This window comes from Rana temporaria, chromosome 1, assembly GCF_905171775.1.
Source record: "Rana temporaria chromosome 1, aRanTem1.1, whole genome shotgun sequence".
Lineage (NCBI taxonomy): Eukaryota > Metazoa > Chordata > Amphibia > Anura > Ranidae > Rana > Rana temporaria.
This window is the reverse complement of record NC_053489.1, coordinates 356,532,004-356,551,190: the sequence shown is the minus strand read 5'-3', so window position 1 is coordinate 356,551,190 and position 19,187 is coordinate 356,532,004. Positions and strand designations below refer to the sequence as shown.

General features: G+C 44.6%; 1 protein-coding gene across 1 annotated transcript in view; it reads left to right on the top strand.

Moving 5' to 3' along the window:
- Positions 1 to 5,271, top strand: part of SLC5A5 (solute carrier family 5 member 5) — an 88,368-nt gene extending 83,097 nt beyond the window's left edge. The window contains exons 14-16 of the mRNA XM_040321395.1: positions 2,137 to 2,240; positions 4,609 to 4,703; positions 4,951 to 5,271. Coding sequence (XP_040177329.1) covers positions 2,137 to 2,240; positions 4,609 to 4,703; positions 4,951 to 5,028 — 277 coding nt within the window. The 3' untranslated portion in view covers positions 5,029 to 5,271. The remainder of the gene's footprint in view (positions 1 to 2,136; positions 2,241 to 4,608; positions 4,704 to 4,950) is intronic.
- The last annotated feature ends 13,916 nt before the right edge of the window (positions 5,272 to 19,187 follow it).

The following is a 19,187-nucleotide window of genomic DNA, read 5'->3' as shown; positions in this document are numbered from 1 at the left end:
AAATTGCATATTAGCCTTTAAAATTAGCACTTTAGATTTCTCCCATGGACTTTAACAGGGTGTTCCGCGGCTTTTCAAATTTGCCGCGAACACCCCTAATTGTTCGTTGTTCGCCGAACAGGCGAACAGGCAATGTTCGAGTCGAACATGAGTTCGAATCGATCTCGAATCTCATCCCTAATCCTGAATAGGTGAATGGAGGGAAAGCATATGTTGTGCACGTAGTTACGTGCAATGACTGGCCGGGGTATGCCCCTATGGCCCTGTTGTGTAATTCAAAACAAAAAAACTTTAATAAAAATATTCGAAATCCGAAAATTCGAAATTCGGAAATTCAAAGTTAGGAAATTCGAAAATTCGAAAATCAGAAATTCTCAATTTGATTACAGCTTATTAATCCACTTCACCAACTTTTCAGCATGTTGTGGCTAAATAACACTTCCAGCAGCAGTAAAAAAGGTCCACGACCACCAATTTCCACTGTAGATACAGGGGCTGCTTGCCCTCTTTTAGTGGCCTGTGAGCATCTGCCTGTCCTTGGTGGCCATGATGGGGATTTTTTTTCACACTACACTGTATTATATACTCTGCACTGCACTGTAGTATATGCTCTGTACTTCACTATATACTCTGCACTGCACTATACACCGCCTGCACTGTATTTTATACTGTACACCACCTGAGGTGTATTACATACTGTACACCGACTGCACTGTATTATATACTGTACACTGACTTAACTGTATTATATACTGTACACTTACTTCACTGTATTATATACTGTACACCGCCTGAAGTGTATTATATACTGTACACCAAATGCACTGTACTATATGCTGTACACCACCTGAAGTGTATTATATACTGTACACCGACTGCAATGTATTATATACTGTACACACTGTATTATATACCATGTACACCGCTTGCACAGTATTATATACTGTACACCGCCTGCACTGTATTATAAACTGTACACGAATGCTCTGTATTATATACTGTACACCACCTGAAGTGTATTACATACTGTACACCGACTGCACTTTATTATATACTGTACACTGCCTGCACTATATTATATACTATACACCAGGGTTTGACTAATTTGCTTGGAATCTAGGAGCCAGCTAAAAAAGTTAGGAGCCAGAAAACACGCCCCGTCCCGCCAAGCTCGCGCGCAGAAGCGAAGACATACCTGGGTAGCGCCCACATATATAAACGGTATTCAAACCACACACGTTAGAGTGAGAGAAATAATTCTAGCCCTAAACCTCCTCTGTAACTCAAAACATGCAACCTGTAGAATTTTTTAAATGTCACCTATGGAGATTTTAAAGGATAAAAGTTTGTCTGCATTCCACGAGCGGACGCAATTTTGAAGCGTGACATGTTGGGTATCAATTTACTTGGCGTAACATTATCTTTCACAATATAAAAAAAAATTGGGATAACTTCACTGTTGTCTTATTTTTTTTATTAAAAAAAGTGTATTTTTTTCCCCAAAAAAGTGCGCTTGTAAGACCGCTGCGCAAATACGGTGTGACAGAAAGTATTGCAACGATCGCCATTTTTAATTCTCTAGGGTGTTAGAATAAAAAAATATATAATGTTTGGGGTTCTAATTAGAGGGAAGGAGATGGCAGTGAAAACAGTGAAAAAACACTTTAAGAACTGCTGTTTTACTTGTAATGCCAACGGCCACCACCAGATAGCGCCAGGTCACAGAAGGAAGCTTGGACCTTCACAAGGCTGCAAAGCCACGGCCTCAATTACCATCCGTCGTGGGCCTGCCGCGATCGCGTGGCGGGTGGGGGCCTTATATAGTGTGGGGCGTGGTCTTAGCCCCTGAGCCATGATTGACCAAAGGTGCAGAACATTGTGTTGTGATTGGCCAAAGGCGCATGTCAGGTGCATGCTTTGACCAATCAGCAGCTTCAAATGCACTGCGATCTCGCATTGTGGGGCGCTCATCGGTGCGAACACCCGGCAAGCGCCCCAAATGTTTTCTATGAACAAACACCCGGACCATCCCTAGTTCTGGACATCATATTTACTGCTGCAATATTGGAGTCCAAAACCAGACCAAAAGGGGTAAAATAGAGATGTATGTTTTATTTTTATTTTTTTGCCCAACAGGCCAACTATTGCGGATGAATTCTACTCTTTATCCTATCTTTACTATGGGGCATTCGGCACTCTAAGCACAATTGTAATTGGAGCTATAATCAGTCAACTGACAGGTAATATATCAAATCTGGACAAATGAAAATATGTTTAGGGGTTGATTTATTTTGTTTATAATTTTTTTATGTATATATAGATATATATATATATATATATATATATATACGCACACACACAGGATCTCACAAAAGTGAGTACACCCCTCACATTTTTGTACATGTTTTATTATTTTCACTTAAGGGTGTACTTTTTCACTTAAGGGTTTACTCACTTTTGTTGCCAGTGGTTTAGACATGTGTGTTGATTTATTTGGAGGAGACAGCAAATTTACACTGTTATACAAGCTGTACACTCACTACTTTACATTGTAGCAAAGTGTAATTTCTTCAGTGTTGTCACTTGTGTGAGATACTGTATGTATGTATATATATATATATATATATATATATATATATATATATGTTCGGTCGTGTGTACGGGGCCTTATAGGCAGTACCAGTGGGGAAGCTAGACATTATTTCACCCGGGGCAAAGAATCAGTTTGGTGCCCCCCCCCCCCCTTATGGGACAAGATTAGGCAGAAGTGAGAAACTCCCAGGCCATAGCTGTTGAGTCAGCTGTGTCGTCTCCCCCATGCTCCTCTGTCGTCGTCCCTGCTCCTCTGGTCCTCCCCCTGCTTCTTTGTTCCCCCCAGGTGATCTCTGTGGGGAGGGAGAGGAGGTGAGCACTGTGGGAAGGGAGAGACAGAGAAGCGGAGGGGGGCGGCGATCCGCTGTCACTGAAGCCGGCCCACTGAGCCATCGGCCCACTGGGAAACTCCCTGTAGTCCCAATGGCCAGTCCATCCCTGAGTACAGATAAAGAAAAAGCAAAGCAAACAAAGCTTTCTGCTGTGATGATTTGACTTGTGATGACTGTATAACTTGATAAATCTTCACAAAGTAGGAGCTTCTTCCAGCATAGCTTAAAATGTAAATAGCTGAATATGTAAAAAGAAGAGTAAAGCAGTGGCGGCTGCGGTGCTCAAAATTTTAGGGTGGCGCAAACAAACTGAAAAAAACAGAAAAAAATCAAACACAGCCACTGTGCCCATCAAGCGCAGCCACTGTGCCCATCAAACAAAGCCACTGTGCCCATCAAGCGCAGCCACTGTGCCCATAAATTGCCACCATTGTGCCATCAAACTTAGCAACTGTATCCATCAATTGCTGCCACTGTACCCATCAATTGCTGCCACTGTGCCCATCAATTGCTGCCACTGTACCTATAATTGCTGCCACTGTACCCATCAATTGTTGCCACTGTGCCCATCAATTGCCGCTACTGTGCCCCATCAAATGCTGCCAGTGTATATCCCATGTCCATCACTTACCTGTCTTGGGTCACAGTGCTGTCCTCCATGCTCTGAGTCCTCGACGTCTTCTCCCGTCCTCTGCTATGATTGGACGCCTGATAGGCGTCCAATCACAGCACCTGTCGCTTCAGCCAATCAGGTGACAGGTAACCAGACCTGAGCACCTGATTGGCTGAGAGGCGGGTAAGTGTTAGGAAAGCGATTTATTCGCTTCCCTAACACAACACTGAGTAAACAGTGAATGCACAGCATTGCGCCCGCTGTTTACCAATTTGGAAGCCTGCGGCTCTAATCAGGAGCTTCCAAAAACACCCCCTGCACAGTGTGGGCCTGATCCTAGACTTCTGGGGTCCCCTGGCGGCTCTTGCAGCTCCTCCTTGCATCAGATAACCCCTTAGGAGCAACACTCTCCCGGGGGGGGGGGGGTTACCTTGCGGGCGCACTCCAGAGTCCAGCATTTGCATCCAGAGACACGAATGCCGGACTCGGCCCCGCCCCCGAAACCCGCGTCATTGGATTTGATTGACAGCGGCGGGAGCCAATGGCTGCACTGCTATCAATCTGTCCAGTCAATAGCTGGGACCCATTGGAGAGAGGGACATTGCGTCCCTGCCGAGGGAAATATGGGGCTCAGGTAAGTAAAACAGGGGGGCTAGGGGGCCAGTCACTGCCAGAAGTTTTTTCACCTTAATGCATAGGATGCTGATTCAAAGATTTGCTTTGTGAAAAAGAGCAGTAAAGTAAATCCAATGTATAATACTGCAAAATAGGAAGCAAGGCCTGAGTATGTAATCGGAAAATATGGCTACCTCAATATAGATATAGATTTTCTATATGCAGTTTGGGTGAATCCTTTTCATGCATACTTCAGGTCCTATCAAAAAAGAAACACCAGCTCAGGGTGTGCTATGGTGGGATTTGGTAGTAAAGTACATCCATTGCGTAATTTTGTAAAGCAGAGAACAGGGCTTGAGTATGTAATAAGGAGACATGGCTACCTCCAAATAGATTAACTGTAGATATAGATATTATATTTGCACATTGGGTGAATCCTTCTCATTTACAATTTAGGACCCACCAAAAGAGAAACACTAGCTCATGGTTTGCTATGGTGGGATTCGGTATGGGACAACTTAAAATCAGAGGAGAAACAAAAAGCTGAGAAGGTAAGTGATTGGGATAGTGAATTAACCCATTATTATTTTAAGATATAATTAGCAAACAATGATGCATTAATTATAGTTTACCGAAAATGGTTGTCAGTATTAAAATTGTAACAATTCTGCCAACTATGCATGATGATTCAGTTGTTCCCCAGCTGTAGTATTAATAGTCAAAGCATGGTATTTTGGAAAATAACTATTAAACTTAATTTTTAAAGACAACCAACTAATAGATATGTTCTGACCCTAGGATTTTCTAGCAGAAGATAAGATCAATTTAGATTCTACATTTAAAAAAAAAACACAAGTTCCCACATTCAGAATATAATGGCTATATGCTGAATCCAGAGAATACAGACAAAGACCCAAATCATCTTTCCAAGACTTGCCCTACATTTTGGACCATGAACAGAGTGGACAGAGAATCTTGTTTATAAGTTATATATGTTTATAATCTTCTGCAAATATATGTAGTCTAGGTTGATCCTCAATGTATATAGTATAATTAAGACTTATAAATAAGTCCTTTCTAAAAAAAAAAAATTATAAACATGATTTTTTTATGTTGTGACTTTTTGTTTCTATCACTCTGTGCATATTTGCTGATGTTTACAGGATATGAATAGTTCTATGAATAGTTTATGGGTTAAAAAGTATAAGACAATGAAATCTCAGGTAGCACTTGACCTTACCATGAGTAGTACTTGGCTAGGCCCTTTACAGAAGTGTATTCTAAATAAAATGCAAATTTAAGGCCGCGTACACACGATCGGTTAAACCTATGAGAACGGTCTGATGGACCATTTTCATCGGTCCAAACCGATCGTGTGTGGGCCCCATCAGTTATTTATCCATAGGTTAAAAAAAAGCAATCTTGTTTTTAATGTAACCGATGGATACCTAACCGATAGAAAAAAACGATCGTTTGTAGGCACGTCCATCGGTTAAAAATCTACGCATGCTCAGAATCAAGTCGACGCATGCTTGGAAGCATTGAACTTCGTTTTTTTCAGCACGTCGTTGTGTTTTACGTCACCGCGTTCTGACACGATCGTTTTTTTAACCGATGATTCATCGGTTAACTGATGAAAACCGTCCATCAGACCGTTTTCATCGGATGGACCGATCGCGTGTACGCGGCCTTAGTGATGATTGCCACTGAACTTGACTCTAGCTCTAATGTACAGACAATGAAAAATTCCGACAACAAAACCGTGGATTTTTTTTCGGCGGATGTTGGCTCAAACTTGTCTTGCATACACACGGTCACACAAATGTTGTCGGAAATTCCAAACACCAAGAACGCGGTGACATACAAGATGTATGACGGCACTATTAAAGGGAAGTTCAATACCAGTCGTGTTAGCACAAATGTGCTATCTCCTTTATGAACGCTAGTTTTACCAGACCAATCGCTTCCGTCTCGTACTTGATTCAGAGTATGCGTGGAATTTTGTGCGTCAGAATTGTCCACACACGATTGGAATTTACGAGAATGGATTTTGTTGTCGGAACAAGCTCTCAAATTTTTGTTGTTGGAAATGTCCGAGGGAGCCTAAACAAGGTTTGAATTTCCGACAAAAAGCTTCCATCGAACATTTGTTGTTGAAAATTCCGACCGTGTATACGCGGCATTACTCTTCTGCTGTGGCCATGCTTACTCTTTCTTGTTCAAATATTTTGTTGATAAAAAAGGAAATGTACAGACAATAGCCTGATACATAAACATGACACATTACAACTTAGAAAGCTGGAGCATGTAATCGATCATACAAAATCAAAAAGAAAATCGAACAATTGGGGTAGGAGGGCCTATGCTCCGAACAGGCATAGAAGGTTTGGCAAACGCCTAGGCATATTGAACAAAGTAACAAAAGGGGTAAAAAAATTGGAGACAAAGAGGAATATAAATGCAAGGGCACCCTAAAACACGCTCAAAAAGAAAAGTAGTAGCGGCAATTTGGCACATCAACATACCAAAAAGCCTAAGAGTTCTGGGAAAATGTAGTTTGGGGTAGGTAGTGAAGGCGTGCCAAAAGGCAGGCCTAGCAGGAGGCTTGCAACGGAAATGGGGAGGCTGCGGCTATAATTAGAGGAGGGAGTGGGTAGGACGGGAGGCAAAAGAGTGAGGGCAATAGAAAAACCTGGAAAACGGGAACAAGACAAAACAGGGAGGGATGGAGAAGGGGAAAGAAGGATGAGGGCGGTGGGAGGGGAAAAAAAGGGGAGGGGTGAGAGGGATTACCTTGGGGGGTGAAAGAATAGTGACAGACCTAGGAGCAGGGTAGGCATGTATGTTTTGGGGAGCTATTGGAGTAGTAGGGTTTAATTGAAACCAGGGGGTAGGTAGTGGATCACCCATGGATTCCAGAGCTTATCAAATTTGTCCACTTTGTCTGTTAGAACAGCTTCTAGATTAGCATGTATAATTTTTTGGGTAATTCTATGTTTGGTCTCGAGTATACACAAGGAAGCAGATTTCCAGGCCTTAGAAATAGTTTGCTTGGCTGCAGTAGAGACAAAAAGCAAACGCTTAAATTGACAATATGTCAAGGACATAGGTTTGCTATTCAGGAAAGCCACAGCCGGTTCTGGCAATCGGGAGGTGGCGAAATTTTTTGAAAGGATCGCAGAGACATCTAATGAAAAGGATTGTACTATGGAGCAATACCACCAAATGTTAAAGTGTGTGCCCGGCTCGGAACAGCCGCGGAAACAGTGAGGTGGGTACTGTGGGAGAAATTTGTGGATTCTGGCAGGGACCAGGTACCACCTGGTAAGCACTTTGTAATTTGTTTCCAAGGCAGTGATGTTGGGGGAGGAAGATTTAGTCGCTTACAAGATTAGTGACCAATCGGCACGGTCAAGGGTAAGGTTAAGGTCTCTCTCCCATTTGGTAATATAAGTCAGGGGTTTCGTCATGTCAGGGGTAAGGAGATGGGCATATAGTTTAGAGATAAGCTTACGTCTATGGGGGTCAGAATTGCACGCCCGTTCAAAAAGCATGAGCCCTGGATCTGCAGAGTCAAAAGCCCGTGACCCACGGCTGGGTACTAGTACAGGACGTACCTGTACGTACATGTGCCCAGCCGTGCCACTCTGCCGACGTATATGTGCAGGAGGCGGTCCTTAAGTGGTTAAACACCATTGTCTAACAGCAGTCCTATTGAAGCCTGTAAATCAGGGGTCAGCAACGTACAGTCCACCGCCGCTAAATGTCCAGTCTGTCAGTGCACATGATGGATTCACGTGCACCCATCCCTCATGGACATTTTAACCCGGGCCGACTTTCTTGGAATAACAACCGATGCTGCTAAGAAGCCGCTCGGCTGTTATCCCAAGCAGCAGGGGGGACGCCCCCTCCTGCCACCTTCTGCAGCTTGTCTGGGTTTTCCTGTCCCACCAGGAGGCCCGAGCAACCAGCCGGCACCTCCGCTGGCTGGAGACCCGAATGAAGCTGCAATCGGCTTTGATCGGGTCTTGGATCAGGTCTTGGATCTAGTAACCCGAAAGCGATGTCATGGCATCACTTCTGATTTACAGAAGGCTTAAAGGCGCCAAATTTAAAAAAAATTACAGCATTCAAAACAGCCAAACTTGGCGTTTTGAATGCTTTTAAGTGCAAAGGAGGGATCTGGGGTCTAATAGACCCCAGATCCCTCCATAAAGTGTACCTGTCACTGCCTATTACTAAGGGATGTTTACATTCCATCTGACAGCAATAAAAGTGATCAAATTTTTTTTTAAAAGGGACAGTGTAAAAATGAAAATAAATAAATAATAATAAAAAAAAGTAAAGCGCAAATGTAAACAGTGTTCAAACCACACATGTGAGGTATTGCCGCCTCTGTAACTCTAAACTGATAACCTGTAGAAATTTTTAAAGCAATGCCTATGGAGATTTTTAGGTACTGTAGTATGTCGCTATTCCACGAGTGTGTGCAATTTTAAAGCATAACATGAGGGGGGCTGTGTAATATGCAGGGGGGCTGGGGCTGTGTGATGTGCAGGGGGTCTGTGTAATATGCAGGTGGGCTGTGTAATGTAAAGGGGTCCAGAGGTGCAGGGCTGTGTAATGCAAAGGGCTCCAGAAGTGCGGGGCTGTGTAATGTAAAGGGGTCCGGAAGTGCAGGGGCTGTGTAAGGCCGGGTACTAACGAGCAAACATGTACGATGAAAGCGGTCCGTCGGACCGTTTTCACCATACATGCCTGCCAGAGGGCTTCTGTACGATGGTTGTACTAACCATCGTACAGAAGTCCGCGCGTAAACACTACGCGGGGCGTGTCCGCGTCGTCGCCGCGACGATGACGTGGCGATGACGCGGCGACGTGGGCGGGCCTGCCATTTAAGGGCTTTCACGCATGCGTCAAAGTCATTCGACGCATGCGAGGGACGGCGGGCGCTCGGACATGTACGGTAGGTCTGTACTGACGACCGTACATGTCCGAGCGGGCAGGATTCCAGCGGACGGTTTTAAAACACGTCCAGGAATATTTGTCTGCTGGGAAAAGGCCCGGCGGGCAAATGTTTGCTGGAATTCGGCCCGCTCGCGCCTACACACGACCAAACATGTATGCTGAAACTGGCCCGCGGACCAGTTTCAGCATACATGTTTGGTCGTGTGTACGGGGCCTAATGTAAAGGGGTCCAGATTATTATCATCATTTATTAGCAAGTGAATGCAGCCCTCCGTGCATTCACATACATTGGGCCAGATCCACAGACAGAGTACGCCGGCGTATCTACTGATATGCCGGCGTACTTTCAAATTACCCGCGTCGTATCTTTAGTTTGAATCCTCAAACCAAGATACGACGGCATCTGGGTTTGATCCGACAGGCTTCGTACGCCTTCGGATCGTAGATGCAATACTTCGGCGTCCGCTGGGTGGAGTTTGCGTCGTTTTCCGCGTCGGGTATGCAAATTAGCTATTTCCGACGATCCACGAACGTACGCGCTGCCGTCGCATTCTCTTACTTCGTCTCTAGTCGGCTTTTTCCGGCGTATAGTTAAAGCTGGTATTTTGCAGCGTATAGTTAGATTTGCCATGTTAAGTATGGCCGTCGTTCCCGCGTCGAAATTTGACTTTTTAATTTTTTTTGCGTAACTCGTCCGTGAATCGGGATGGACGTAAGTCACGTCTAAGTTTAAAAAATGACGTCCTTGAGACGTCATTTCGCGCAATGCACGGCGGGAAATTTCAAAACTTAGCATGCACAGTTCATTCGGCGCGGGGACGCGCTTCATTTAAATGAAACACGCCCCCTAATCGCCGATTTGAATTCCGCCACCAGAAATACACTACGCCGCCGTAACTTACGGCGCAAAATCTTTGAGGATTCGAAAGAACGCCAGGTAAGGTACGGCGGCGTAACGTATCTCTGATACGCTGCGCCGATCTATTTCTATGTGGATCTGGCCCATTGAGTCCAGCCCTTAAGTGGAAAAAGGTTTCTGACCTTGCTGTAAATGTAATTAGGACAATCAGTTACCAGCAGGGTTGTATCCTTTAGCACCTGATCTCTGGCTTTGACAAATCTTCCATAAGTAGTGTCTGAATATCTGCCTCTTGTATCTACTTAGCTTGGCATACATTATTCAGCTCATTCTCTTGTGCTCTACTAGACCAGGTATGATAGTAAATTAAAAGATAAAATAGAAAAACACAGTGGAGGGAGAGAACTGTTGCTGTAAGTTTTTCTTTCTCTCTCCCTCCCTCTCTCTATGTGTATATAACATTTTCCAGCTTATCTCTAAGAACTACCTACAAAGAGGCACAGACGTTACTGTTCTTAAGTGCAGAGTTAGTTTCCTAACTCAAGCACTTATGCTCATAATAATATCCAACATTACTGCCAACCAAAAAGTGACAGTGATGCTCTCAGGTTTCACCCTGTGGTCTGGGACAATAGTATAAGCACCAGAAGATTAAAAGAGAACATCACTGAAGCAGGGTAACTGAGCTGTTAGCCTGTACACACATACAGTAACCACTGCCATGCGTGCTTCTGCTGTTGCAATTCTTACTTGTAAAATAAATGTCTGTATCACTGGCCGCCAGGAATGTAACCGAGTTTACAATAAGGTAAAAATTGTTGTTTCAAATAAGAGCATTTCGAGATTTAGCTTAATGATTTTCAAATCACTTTTTAAAGAGAAACACATGCTCTTCAGGAATAGTGAATATCTCCTAAACAGAGTATCTCCCAAATGGTAAGCTTACCTGTAATTACAGGTCACTAAGTAGTGTTTACTACTGTTTTAAGTCTAAACCCATACTAGATGTGATTGCCACAAAGTTCACATATAGGTACTGTGGGGTATGAACTGTGATCGGTGCAGAAATCTGAAATAGAGTGATGTATAATGCCGCGTACACACGGTCGTTTTTTGTGATAAAAAAAAACGTCATTTTTTCTCATAAAAAAAAACGACGTTTTTCAAACTTCATTTTAAAAAACAACGTTGCCTACACACCATCGTTTTTTCAAAATGCTCTAGCAAAGCGCGGTTACGTTCAGCACGTACGGCGGCACTCTGTTCCATTCAAGCTCGCTTCATAACTTGCTTCTGAGCATGCGCGGGTTTAAAAACATTGTTTTAAACGTCGTTTTAGCTACACACGGTGATTTTTTATGACACAAAAAACGACATAAAAAATTGAAGCATGCTCGAATTTTTTTTTGGTCGTTTTTCAGAAGACATAAAAACGACGTTTTCCCCACACACGGTCATTTTAAATGACGTTTTTAAAATGTAGGTTTTTTTTCATCACAAAAAACGACCGTGTGTACGCGGCATAAGAAACAAACTGTTAGGAAAGAACAATTTAATCCCCAGGTGTAGCAGAATCAAGAAAGGCATGTAATAGAGATTGGAAGATGAGAAGTAATCAATTCTACTATACAACTTGAGGGGAGAGGAGAAATAGCTGTAGTCTCTCTCAGAATGATGTAATATAAGGTTACCAAATCTTCGAAAAAAATCTGAGGACACCGTACTGATCACTTTTTACCACACCCACAATATCATGCTCCCATTTGTAGCAGTACTGTGCTCCTAATAACATTCAAAAGAAAATAACATTCTAAATGCAGTATAACAGATAGTGCAACATACATAAAAGTTTGTACAGTATATCGCTTCAAACAAAAGACATATAATATCCATATAGCCTTAACGTTCAAGACAAAAAAAGAATGTAAATCTTCTCTCAAATATGCCCCTTGTGTGGAAAATTTTGAGCAAGCAGATCTTCAAATGTGTGAGAAAAGACCGCAAGTCTCCTCCTCCACTAGCGAGACATCCAAGAGGGTTACCAGAACCAATTGTCCCTCTGTACAGAGTAGTCAAGCAACGCTTGATCAGGGGAGGGCTGTCAGCCTTAGGCCTGGGGGGCAAGTCTAGTCAAGTGGCCCACAGAGTGTGGAAAAGTGATGGATCAAGGAAAACAGTCTAAGATTTTTCATGATCACAAGAGTCCGCACAGAGGCTCCCCTTACATCAGAGTCCGCACAGAGGCTTCCCTTACATCAGAGTCTGCACAGAGGCTCCCCTTACATCAGAGTCTGCACAGAGGCTCCCCTTACATCAGAGTCCGCACAGAGGCCCCCCTTACATCAGAGTCCGCACAGAGGCCCCCCTTACATCAGAGTCCGCACAGAGGCTCCCCTTACATCAGAGTCCGCACAGAGGCTCCCCTTACATCAGAGTCCACAAAGAGGCCCCCCTTACATCAGAGTCCGCACAGAGGCCCCCCTTACATCAGAGTCCGCACAGAGGCCCCCCTTACATCAGAGTCCGCACAGAGGCCCCCCTTACATCAGAGTCCGCACAGAGGCCCCCCTTACATCAGAGTCCGCACAGAGGCCCCCCTTACATCAGAGTCCGCACATAGGTCCCCCTTACATCAGAGTCCGCACAGAGGCCCCCCTTACATCAGAGTCCGCACAGAGCCTCCCCTTACATCAGAGTCTGCACAGAGCCTCCCCTTACATCAGAGTCCGTACAGACCCCATATACATCAGAGTCTGCACAGACCCCATATACATCAGATCTGATGTAAGGGGTGTTCTGGGAAACTTGATTTAAGGGTGCATGCTGTGGACTATTGTGTAAAGAGGGTCTCTGCTCACCAAAGCCTGCCCCCTTCCCCTTTAACAAAGTCCACACAGCACCCCTTTTTATACACCGGGAGGCAGGAGAGACTAGAGAGGGAGAGCTTACCAGGATGGAGGCTGAGGCGCAGGCAGGCTGTCTGATGCTTTTTTGGGTTCAAACTTCCTGTCCAGTGCCCACACATGCCCGGGGAGTGTGGGCAGGGCAGACTCAGAAGGAGAAGGAGCAGATGAGCTCTATCTCTCCTCGCATCTGTGCAGAAGGAGAAGGGGATGTCAGCGCTGGTGTGCGCTGAGGCTGAGCTATGTGTGAGACGAGACATAGCTCAGCTCTACAGCTATCTACTTCGGAGCTGACACAGGCACGGCTGCTTAGTGGGAGGTGAGCATTGGCCGTGACCTGTGTTAACAGAGCTCCAGCAGGCATATTCCTGCTCTGCAAAAACAGTATTTGGTAGTGTCGGCCGGTGGCTGTGCATAGTGTCACCAGCCCGGGGGGAGATTTTCACCCTGCCCCCCCTGCCAGCCCTTCCCTGCGCTTGATTATAGTATAGAAGAGCCTAAAATTTACTTTAAAATGAATCGCCACCTCCGTCTGATATAACTGTCACCTCCGGTTCATGGGAGCACATTTAGGGAAATGAGAGACCAAACATGACATATAACATAAAACTACTCAAGGAAAGTTTATTAAAATAGTGCCAAATATACACAAAAGTTAAAAAAGTCAACAGCACTGAAAATGCTGATTCCGAGATGGCGAATACTGCTTTTGGGTTCTCGAGGTGTGGTGAATTCATGTCCATCAGCTCCACACTTTAAAGGGTCACTAAAGGAAAAAAAAATTATTTTTGCTGAAATGACTGTTTACAGGGTATAGAGACATAAAAGTTAACTGATTCCTTTTTAAAATGATTAAAAATAGATTAAATTCAATCATATAATGTGCCTCTAGTTTCACTTTCGGTTTTAAACTGGTTTCATGTTTCTGTGAAGTAAAGAGACACACAGAACAAAAACAAACAAATCCAGGGCAGTGTTTTGTTTTTAAAATGAATCTGATTGGTTCTGTTAAGTTATAGACACACAGTAATGACAGCTTAGACCACCGTGAAAAGCTCCCAGTACCATGGTTATAAGGAGCCAGACAACCAGGAAAGCCAGACAGTCAGGAAGTGTGGAGATCACAGCAGAATTACAGCAACTTCAAAGCAAAAACGAACAATAAGGACATGAAACCAGTACTGCAGTAAGGTAAAGGAAGCTATTTAGCTAAAAAAAAAAAATTTCCTTTAGTGACCCTTTAAGTTTTATCATAAAGGATGTCATCAGGGCCACACTAGGGTGACCACATTTCCAAACTACCATTCAGGGACACCCTCCATTCCCAAAAATCAGCTTGTGTTATAACGAATCACAGCACAGTGATTGGACACAAGAGGTCAGATTCATGATTTCTCCAATCCAAAGCAGGGGGCGGGGATTGTGCTCCTCCAGGCATTCCTGGCCAGGATAAGTACTGTCAGTGAGTAAAGCGGTGATGTGGTGACCTTTTTTGGGGGCATCAGATTGGCCCGGGGGCTTGGCTGTGTCAGTTTCATTCCAGGACACTGTACTGTCCTGGAATGAAGGTGCCTGTGACAGACCGGCAAAAAACGGGACTGTCCCGGGCAATCCGGGACACATGGTCACCCTAGGCCACACACACAAATCCACACCCTAATTTTTAATATGCCTTCAAAGAAATGGTCATAGGCTTTTGAAACATGAGGCAGGTATTTAAGTAATAACATAAATAGATTTCATATAAGAGGCACCAGAATATGCATGCATTGTTAGGACGGACATGTTGAAGGTCTCAAGAAGAAATATGCGCACATGTAGCACCCCATCAACCAAAGACCTGCAGGTTTGGCTAATAAAGTGGGTGACCCTATGGCTTATGCCTTGTAGGTTGGGGTTAAAATAAACCCCATCATTAGCAGCAAAGAAAACCTCCAGCACCAATGTGAGAGCTATAATCCAGCTTCCCATGGTTTCTTCAGGAAATGTTTACTTTAATCAGCAGACATTTATGGATTATTCTGTATCTTTGTCAGTGCACTGGTGGTATCTTTTATGAAGAGCAGAGCTGATATTGCTAAACAGGTCTGTGCAGGTTAGCCTGCCTTGGCTGCCTTCATTTAGTCCTATACATTGGAATCTAACTTATCCCACCCTGCTGTCAAACCAGTTTGTGCAATAAGATAGGAAGCAAAGTATAGTGACACACATCCATTTGCCCTTTTCCCATAGTTCTTCCTGGTGCCATCTCAGGTAAGCAACACACACCCAGCCATCCACATGATGTTAAAGAACATATAATTAATCAGAGCAGGCTATCTTCTTTAATTGCTCTACGGCCCAGTTCTGATGTGCCAATTGTAGGTGCATTTGGCTGTGGACATGGGTCAGCAACATGGACACCCTAACTGCCCTGAGGCTAAGCAGCCTCATATACAACAAACGTCCGGCGTAAAGTTACCCCTGCTATATGAGGCGCAGGTAATGCAAAGGTATGGACATCGGAAACGTCGAAACAGCCGTCGTATTTTACGTCATTTGCGTAAGTCGTACGTGAATGGGGCTGGGCGTAGGTTACGTTCACGTCGTATGAATGGAGCCGGCGTATCTTAGGGAGTAAATTCGATGTGATTCTGAGCATGCGCGTGCATGCACCGTTCGTTCGGCCATGCATTTACATGGGGTCAAGCTTCATTATAATACAACACACCCACTGCCTTGCTACTTTGAATTACGCGGGCTTACGCCGGCCCATTTACGTTACGCCAGCGTACATATGGGAGCAAGTGCTTTGTGAATACTGTACTTGCCTCTCAATGTTACGACGGCGTAGCGCATATGAGATGCGCTACGCCTATCTAAAGATGTGCCGATCTTTCTGAATCTGGCCCAAACTGTTTACTTGCTGCTTATATTGGAGTTCCACCCGTTTTTTCGTTTATTAAAAGTCAGCACAGCAGCTACAAAAAGCATAGCTGCTGACTTTTAATAAACTGATGCTTACCTGCCCCTCCTCTCCCCCTCCTCTCCTTGGCACTGTCATAGCAACTGTGGGCACCCGGCCGTGACAGCTTATGGCTTCACGGGCGGGTGCACACTGCGCTGCGCTCTGTTATTGGCCTGGGACCTGTGTTGTGTCCCAGAAGATTGCTGGCAGGGAGGAGCCGCCTAGGGCGAGAGGAGGAGTCGCCTAGGCAGCCAAAAAAGGAAGCAGGAAGTGGGACAGGAAGTCCAACTAAAACTAAGGAACACCCCCACCCCCCCCACCCCCAAAAAGACGTCATTCCAAATGTGGCATGTTAGGGGGCGGGGAGTGCTTAAAACGGAAGTTCCACTTTTGGGTTGAACTCCGCTTTAAAAATGTGCTGCCCGCTAACAGTACTTTTACCTCCAGGCACGGCAACGTACATGTATGTCGCAATCCACTTCCTGGTTTTCAGGTGTGCATGGTTGCGCCTCTGTAAAAGTTTTTCAGCAGATTACAGCCAACGATTTTGACTGTATACCTGCTGATCGGCTTTGACCAATCACAGCACAAAACACAGTCTAGCTGTTTCTTCTCAATTAAATATACCCTGAGTTCAGGAAGAACAGACAGCCAGATCCTGTGAGTAAAGGTAGCACACATACACTTGTTAAGCACACAGTTAACCCATGGATTGCCCCTCTGATCACCCCTGTTACCAATTAGTGTCATTAGTACAGTATTATTACTTTATTAGCGGCGCTTTTAGCTGCACTTTTCGGCTACTAGTGGGGCGCTTTTAACCACTGCTAGCGGCCAAAGAGGGCTAATGGCGACCATGTTTTGGCGCTTCCGAAACGCTTTTCAGACGCTTCTAAAGCGCTGCCCATTTATTCCAATGGGCAGGGGTGGTGTATACAGCACTCCTACACCACCCCAAATATGCTGCTTGCAGGACTTGTATTCCTGTCCCGCAAGTGCACCGCCCCAGTGTGAAAGGAAGGGAAAAGGGAGTAGCCGCTCCAGGTGGGAAGCACTAGTTTCAGTGCGAAATGCGTCAGCAGTCAGATTTTATTTTATTTTATTTTGCTGTGACTTGTAGTGCTGTCCTTCTTTTAAATAAAGGCTACAATTTGTTCAGAGTGCGGCTGTCCAGAGACAATCTTTGTTCCTGCTTTGCCAGTGTGAAAGGACTCAGGCTTTCAAACTGGGAAGGCAGAAGAGGACGTTTTCAGGCACTAAAACGCCTGAAAATTGTGTGTGAAAGTACCCAACAAGTGTCAGTTACTGACATATTTCCTGCCACACTATCACAGTCACGCTATAGGTCGCTGATCATCGCCATTACTAGTATAGTGCCTATAGCTGTGTAAACTCTGGTATATATATACCATAGTTTGTACTTGCTATAACTTTCACACAAATCAATTAACATATTTTTTTTTTACCAAAATGAATGTAGCGAAATACATTATGGCCTAAATTTATGAAGACATTTGATTATATTGGATATGTTTTATAACAGAAAGTAGAAAAAATTTTGTTAACATTTTCCATCTTTTTTGTTTATATAATAAAAACATTAAGGGCCCTTTCACACCAGCGGACGAACGGTCTGCTTTTCATAAGTCCGTTTACGGACTTACAATGGTTCCCTATGGGATCACGGCCGTTAGCGGATGGAGCATCTGCTAACGTCCGTAATCACCCGCCTCCGTTAGGATCCGTTTTTTTAGACGGAAGAAAACCCTATTTTTCTTCCGTCTGACGGATCCGATCAGTTGAATACGGACAGATGGTCCGTATTCATCCGATTCCCCATAGGGGAGAGCGGAGGAGAGACAGGGCGGTCTCTGCACTGTGTGCGGGGACCGCCCTGTCAGCCGACAGCTCAGCAGGGATTAACGGAGGAATCCCCGCTGAGCCAAACGGGCTAACGGAGCGGATCAATACGGATCCGCTCCGTGTGAAAGAGCCCTAAAACCAAATGGTGACTACCACCAAGAGGTTGCTCTATTTGTGTGGAAATAAAAAATGATATAAATTTCCTTTGGGAACAATGTTGCATAACTGAGCGATTGCCAGTTAGCAATTGCAAGTAGTATAGTGCTAAATTGCATATAAAATGCCATGTTCATAAAGGGGGGTAAAACCTTATATGGTTTAATATAGCCTACCAACTTTCAGATGCCATTATAGCCACACTTATGGCTGATCGGTGTAACTCACATGAAAATAAACGAACAAGCTTGTCAAATAAGGAAAATTACAATTAGCAAAATATTGCAGCCCACAACAATAATAACCCTCCCAGCATTGGTGTACAGGCTTTACCTACCAGGATACATGCTCCCATGCTGAGCTCTCTGCCGGGCCAGGACTATAATTCAACTATTAAGTGGAGGTCACTCCACCTGACAGTTCTGGCTTCTTTCAGTCCAGAGAGCATTCCAGCACCTGACACATCACCGCCACATATTGCAGGGGGCCACACCTGATACCTGATACCTGGTACCTGATTCAGAGACATACATCTCCTCCCCCAGGCCCTGCAATTAGAAATCATGGTGCCCCTGCCCCATACAGACTACCTGTACTCATCAATAGGGAAGAGATTTGTATTCGAGTCAAACTCATGTTCGACTCGAACATCGTATGTTTGATCGTTCGTCAAATTACGAACGTTTTGGGCCGTGCGCGCCAAATTCGAGTGGCGTTTCACGGCCCATACTTCACTGCGGCATCGCAGTGCATTGCTGGCTGATGATTGGCCAAGCATGCACTATAACCCGCATGCTTGGCCAATCACAGCTTGCAAAAAACGGAGAGCCATAATTGGCCAAAGCCAGGGTGGCTTTGGCAAATTATGGCTCAGGGGGTTTAGTACACGCCACACACTATAAAAGGCCGCCTGCAGGTCAGCCTTGTGTAGTGTGTTGCGGTGGTTAAGAGAGAGGAGAGAGAGAGAGAGTCATTTTTAGTAGGTAGATAGAGTAGGCAGGCAGGCTAGTCAGTTAAAGTTACAGTGTGTAGAGGATAAATATGCATCCCAGGTGTTGTATATATATTTATATATATATATATATATATATATATATACACTGTATAGTTTAGCTAGATCCGCACTTAATTTACTGGCAGGCAGGTGATTGTGCTAGCTGCAGTATTCTCACGTGGTGTACTGTCTGTGTCCTCTGCAGTGTGCACCTAAAGCTACGTGGTGTGTACTGCCCGTGTCCTCTGCAGTGTGCACCTAAAGCTACATGGTGTGTACTGCCTGTGTTCTCTGCAGTGTGCACCTAAAGCTACGTGGTGTGTACTGCCTGTGTCCTCTGCAGTG